The 5,473-nt window shown below is 47.0% G+C and overlaps 2 protein-coding genes across 2 annotated transcripts; both read left to right on the forward strand.

Moving 5' to 3' along the window:
* Nucleotides 1-525: 525 nt before the first annotated feature.
* On the forward strand, nucleotides 526-1,316 carry LOC108769146 (uncharacterized). Its single transcript, XM_018519974.1, has 2 exons — nucleotides 526-649; nucleotides 733-1,316. The coding sequence occupies exons 1-2, from the start codon at nucleotides 526-528 to the stop codon at nucleotides 1,314-1,316; spliced, it is 708 nt and encodes a 235-aa protein (XP_018375476.1).
* Nucleotides 1,317-2,778: 1,462 nt separating this feature from the next.
* LOC108769147 (uncharacterized) lies at nucleotides 2,779-3,564 on the forward strand. The gene has a single exon (XM_018519976.1). It carries the CDS (start codon nucleotides 2,779-2,781, stop codon nucleotides 3,562-3,564), a length of 786 nt encoding a protein of 261 aa, XP_018375478.1.
* Nucleotides 3,565-5,473: the final 1,909 nt, after the last annotated feature.

Consider the following 5,473-nt stretch of genomic DNA (forward strand, 5'->3'; position numbering starts at 1 on the left):
TCGCGCTCGATTCTCGAGGGAGTCCTCGTCCATGTCGCGTGCTGCTGGATTGCGGCTCGCAAGCCCACTTTATTTCCAAGCGATGTTTGGAAACTCTCGAGCTAATATCGCGACCGTCAAACATCACAATCACCGGCGTCAACGGTTTCGCAACCACGTCTTCCCAGGTGGTGGACGTACAACTACAATCTCGCATGAATTGTTATACAGTCGTCGCGGAATGCATCGTCACGGAACGTGTAACCGAGAAACTTCCGTCCGCTTCTTTCCCGCGTAATGCTGTAAGGATTCCGCGTAACATACAGCTGGCTGATCCGAATTTTAACGTCTCCTCCGAAGTAGATATTTTAATAGGAGCCGGGTTATTCTGGGATTTGTTGTGCGTCGGTCAGATAAACAGCATCCCTAATCACCCTCAATTACAAAAAACTAGATTGGGATGGATATTGGCGAGCCGCCTTGCCTGTCGTTCCGTGCCAACGGCGGTGCGATCTTGACACGCCTCGATAACCAATTAGCAACTACATGAGCAGATTGACCGCCTTTGGCACTTGGACGATGGCTTCACGGCGCCGAGCGCCTATTCCTCGCAAGAGAGGTTTTGCGAGCAGCACTTCATTAACAATGTCGCGCGAGACTCGCGGGGCCAGTACGTGGTGAAACTTCCTATCAAGGAGCACTTCCTATCAAGAACCTAACCTAACCCTAACCCTAACCTCCTCTCGAATTTAGGAAATTCTCGAGAAATCACCTTCAAAAGATTGAAGGCTTTGGAAAGACGTCTCTCGCGCGATCCTTCGCTAAAGCAACGATATGTTAAATTCATGGAAGATTACCTGACATTGGGACACATGCGCGCAGTAACGCCCTCCGCTGATGAAAACGCGATAGCATTCTACTTACTCCACCACTGCGTGCTAAAGGTCACGTCAAGGTCGTCGAAGCTTCGCGTGATGTTTGACGCCTCCTGCAAGTCCGATACGGGGGTGTCATTGAACATTCTAGAAGTAGGTCCGGTAGTTCAACAGGATCTCGCGTCAACGTTAATGCGTTTTCGCTATTATCAATACGTCATATCAACGGACATCGTCAAGATGTATAGGCAAATCTTTGTAGACCAATCACAAACGAGCTTGCAAAGAATCTTGTGGAGAGCTAATCCTGAGGAGGGGGCCGTCACGTATGAGTTGTTGACCGTAACCTATGGCACGTCCGCGGCATCATTCCTTGCCACAAGATGCCTTACGCATTTGGCTGACCAGCACGGTTCCGAGTTCCCTCTCGGCTCTCTTCGTCAAGCGCGACTTTTACGTTAATGATCTACTTACGGGGGGCGGACTCGATTCAGGAGCTCGAGCTGATACGCGACGAGATAATACTGCTCCTGCGGGCAGGATCATTCGAGCTCAGCAAATGGGCATCTAACTGTCCGCAGCTGCTGGAGCCCTTACGTGAGCGCGGTGACGAATTAATAATCTTAAATGATGACAACTCTTCTATTTTAGGCATTAAATGGAATCAATCGCAGGATACCTTCCACTTTTCTTGCAAATTGGATCCTGCCTGCAGCGCTCCGACCAAGCGGGCGATATTATCGGAGACAGCCAGGTGCTTCGATCCCTTGAGACTTCTGGGCCCTACGACTGTCGTTGCCAAGGTCATCATGCAGGAGCTTTGGCAATTCGGCGTTCATTGGGACGAGTCGGTCCCGCAACGTATTCATACGCGATGGATAAAATTTAGATCACAGCTATTCGAATTAAACCGGCTACAAATGCCGCGGGGAGTAAGACTCAAGTGCGATCTACACTTCGTTCAGATGCATGGGTTTTGTGACGCTAGCCAAAACGCGTACGGTGCCTGTGTGTACATTCGCACTAAGGTAGGCCCGGGTGAATATCACGCTAATCTACTCTGTTCAAAATCTCGAGTTGCCCCTCTCAAGGCCACAACATTGCCGAGACTCGAGCTCTGCTTCTAGCCCGGTTAATCACAAAGGTTCACGATTTATTGGGCCTGTCTTGTCTTCCTAAAATCCTTTGGTCGAATTCGACAATCACTCTAAATTGGATATTTTCATCTTCCAGAAGGTGGTCCGTCTTCGTGGCCAATAGAATCGGCGAGATCCAGCGCTTCACCGAGAGTAAGGATTGGCGTCACGTGGCCTCGTCTGAGAACCCGGCCGACATTCTTTCGCGTGGACTAAGTCCCCGCGAACTAGTCGATTCAAACCTGTGGTGGCACGGGCCGTCTTTCTTACAAGCGGACGGTAGTCTTTGGCCCACGGGTACATTCGCGCGATTAGGGGAGAATCTTCCCGAGCTACGGAAAACGGCAGTCGCCGCCGTCGTGCAAATCGGTATCTCCCTCGTCAACGACCTCCTGGGCAGGTTTTCTAATCTCAATAAGATATGTCGGATAATAGCATACTGTTTGCGGCTTTCTAAATTTCGGTGCCTGGCGACGCCATCCGAATTCATTTCTCTTGACGAGTTCTCGCATGTCTTGAAGCTTGTTTACAAAGATGTGCAGAGACGGGAGTTTCCCCTTGAGCGGGAGATCCTGCTCAAGGGAGAGGCTGTCCCGTATTCAAGTAGATTGCTGTCCCTCTCGCCCTTCATGGACGAGGTAGGCTAAATAAGGGTGGGGGGCAGATTGCGGAACTCTCAGCTTCCTTTCGACTTTAGTCATCCCATCCTGCTTCCTGGCAGCCATTTAATTCGACTCGTGATAACTCGGGAGCACACTCGAAATTTACACGCGGGTCCACAAGCTACCATGGCCGCTGTCCGGCAAATGTTTTGGCCATTATCTCTACGTTCGAATACGCGCAAAATCATACAGAATTGCATTATTTGCTTCAAGGCCAACCCACGGCATTCACAAGCCATAATGGCTTCACTCCCGGCTAGCCGCACCACGGTATCACGCCCCTTCTCGCGCTGCGGAGTTGATTACGCCGGACCGATTGTCATAAGAGAGGGGAAAAGACGAAACGCCAAAAATCATAAGGCTTACATAGCTATATTCGTTTGTTTTGTTACCAAGGCGGTGCATATTGAGGTGGTGAGTGACCTGACCACTGATGCATTCTTGGGCGCGTTCAGGCGCTTCATATCGCGCAGGGGCAAACCAGTTCACATGTTCTCAGATAACGGGACTAACTTTGTGGGCACTAATAAGCAACTCCAAGAATTGCATAAATTTTACGTTCAGGCCCAAACGCAAGGTCAGATCAATCAATTTTTACATGAGCAACAAATCTCTTGGAACTTTATCCCGCCGAATGCTCCTCACTTCGGCGGATTGTGGGAGGCGACAGTTAAGTCCGCGAAATTACATATGACTCGAGTCATCGGTGGAGCTCACTTAACTTTCGAGGAGCTACAAACCCTCCTTTGCGAGATAGAAGCAATTCTTAATTCACGATTTATCACGGCTCTAAGCTCGGACCCAAACGACATGTCTCACTTAACACCGGGACATTTTCTGATCGGCACTGCACTAAACAGCTTTTCTTCCAGGGATCTAGACGGTGTTCCAGAAAATCGATTGCTCTGTTGAATCGAGCAGATTCGGCAGCACTTCTGGCGCCGCTGAAGCACCGAATATTTACAGTAATTGCAATAACGTTCAAAGTGGAAGGCCAGCAAGGGAGCGCAGCTGCTGCCTAACCAGCTCGTTCTCCTGAGACAGTCAAACATGATGCCTCTGCAATGGATCTTGGGATGCGTGCGAGAGTTTCATTTAGGATCCGACGGCGTGGCCCGCTCGGCCACGGTCCAAAGCGCCAAGGGCTCGTTTATGCGGCCGCTGACTAAGCTGGCAATTTTGCCGCTCGAGGAGTAACTTATAAGATTATTCGTAGTTTAGTATTAGTTTTTAGTTGCGCGCATCTTCATGTGAATCGTTCATAATTGCATTTTTGTTCCAGACATTGTTACCTGCTTTAACGACGATCGCAATTTCCGTTGGTCGGATTACTTGTTGTTTCGGTTGCGATCGCCCCTTGCGTGTGTTCATTGCCAGCACCTCGCCCTAGATTAGGCTCAACTTTGAAAGATGATCCTTTCAAGGCGGGCGGCGTGTTCGTTATTACTCGGCTTTTATGTCGCGTCTTCGTTCGGCGAACATCGGCTTGCTACTCTGTGATTGCTATTGGCCGCGCGAGAGGAATAGTGCGGTCTATTTCCTGCGCCGTATCATGTGGATCCTGCGCGCACCGGTAATGCGCTGAGCGGTCAGATTGATCTCGACAATCGGCCCGACAACACGATCACGTCGATTGCGTCGTGTCGTGAAAATATTGCTCCCGTGCGTCATCGAAACTATATTCTCGCCGTGTTCCGTTACCAGAAGGTGCACCGAAATAAATAGAGAGAGGATAACCAGCCCTCTCGGCCGCGAATCCGCTGGACAGTTACCCACAGAAGAAACGTGGAATTTGTGCACGGATAACGCTGTGCGCCTCAAGATTTTACACTGGCTTGCGTTTACTTCCGTTCATAATGAGAGGTAAATTTCGTGACGTAGTGTTTTTTAATAAGTCCTATTCTGGACATTTGTCCAAGTACGACGGCTTAATCCGCTTTTTTGGAATAGGCTTGGGAAGTTCTTCAGCACACTTGTTCACAATTTTTTCTGAACTCATCAAACCGTGTCAATTCTCGCAGGTATTCCAATTCTTTTCTGCGTCATCAAAATCATACAGATTGGGCTCAGTAGCATTATCAGAATCATGTAAATTTCGCTCAAAGGCCTTGTTAGTTTCATGCAAGTTTTAATCAGTGGAAGTATCTATGCTACTTATAGTACACTCGATTTCATCAACTTTTGTCGAAATCTTGTCGTTATAACATTTTTTCACGTGTTCATCTAATTGTAAATCTATTTCTATTTCATTTTTTCCAAAAACATATGTTTCGTTAGATGCAACAGATACTTTGTTCAACTGCAGCGATCTATCATTTTTTATGTCCTTTTCGTTAGATTCAAGGATAACTTTCGCATCTAGAAAATGTAAATGCTGCATCACGAATTTGTCAATTCTCATTGGAAGCTGACCTTTAAAAGCTCTATTTTTGAGATTGCTAAATTCCGATTCAACCGATGAAGAAGTAGCGATTTCTCCCGATCTATTAAAATATGGACGCATTATTCCCGTCCATATAGTCAAATAAGGTAATAAACGTGTTTTCATTTGTTTCGCGAAATTGGGATTGTAACATGCATTTAATATACAAAAGTTGTGAAGAACTCAGAATATGCTACCATATTCTGAGTTCTTCACAACTTTTTGTGCAAAATCCCAAATAGTATTGCTCCATCCATTCCAGCCAGCTACTATCACAGTTTCCCTCATGACTGGAATTATCATTACTAAATGATATTCTGAATTTTTATTATTATAATTATCTCATGTATAATATCTGTTTCGATTATATTATTATTATATCTTTTAATATCATTTAAA

This window comes from Trachymyrmex cornetzi, unplaced genomic scaffold (genome assembly GCF_001594075.2).
Source record: "Trachymyrmex cornetzi isolate Tcor2-1 unplaced genomic scaffold, Tcor1.1 scaffold861, whole genome shotgun sequence".
Taxonomy (NCBI): Eukaryota; Metazoa; Arthropoda; class Insecta; order Hymenoptera; family Formicidae; genus Trachymyrmex; species Trachymyrmex cornetzi.

What these genes read in the sequence shown, in the direction of transcription:
- LOC108769146 (XM_018519974.1), top strand. Translation starts at nt 526, where the DNA reads ATGAGCAGATTGACCGCCTTTGGCACTTGGACGATGGCTTCACGGCGC. An exon ending in GCGCGAGACTCGCGGGGCCA is followed by an intron (nt 650 to 732) that starts GTACGTGGTGAA and finishes TCTCGAATTTAG; the next exon opens with GAAATTCTCGAGAAATCACC.
- LOC108769147 (XM_018519976.1), top strand. Translation starts at nt 2,779, where the DNA reads ATGGCCGCTGTCCGGCAAATGTTTTGGCCATTATCTCTACGTTCGAAT.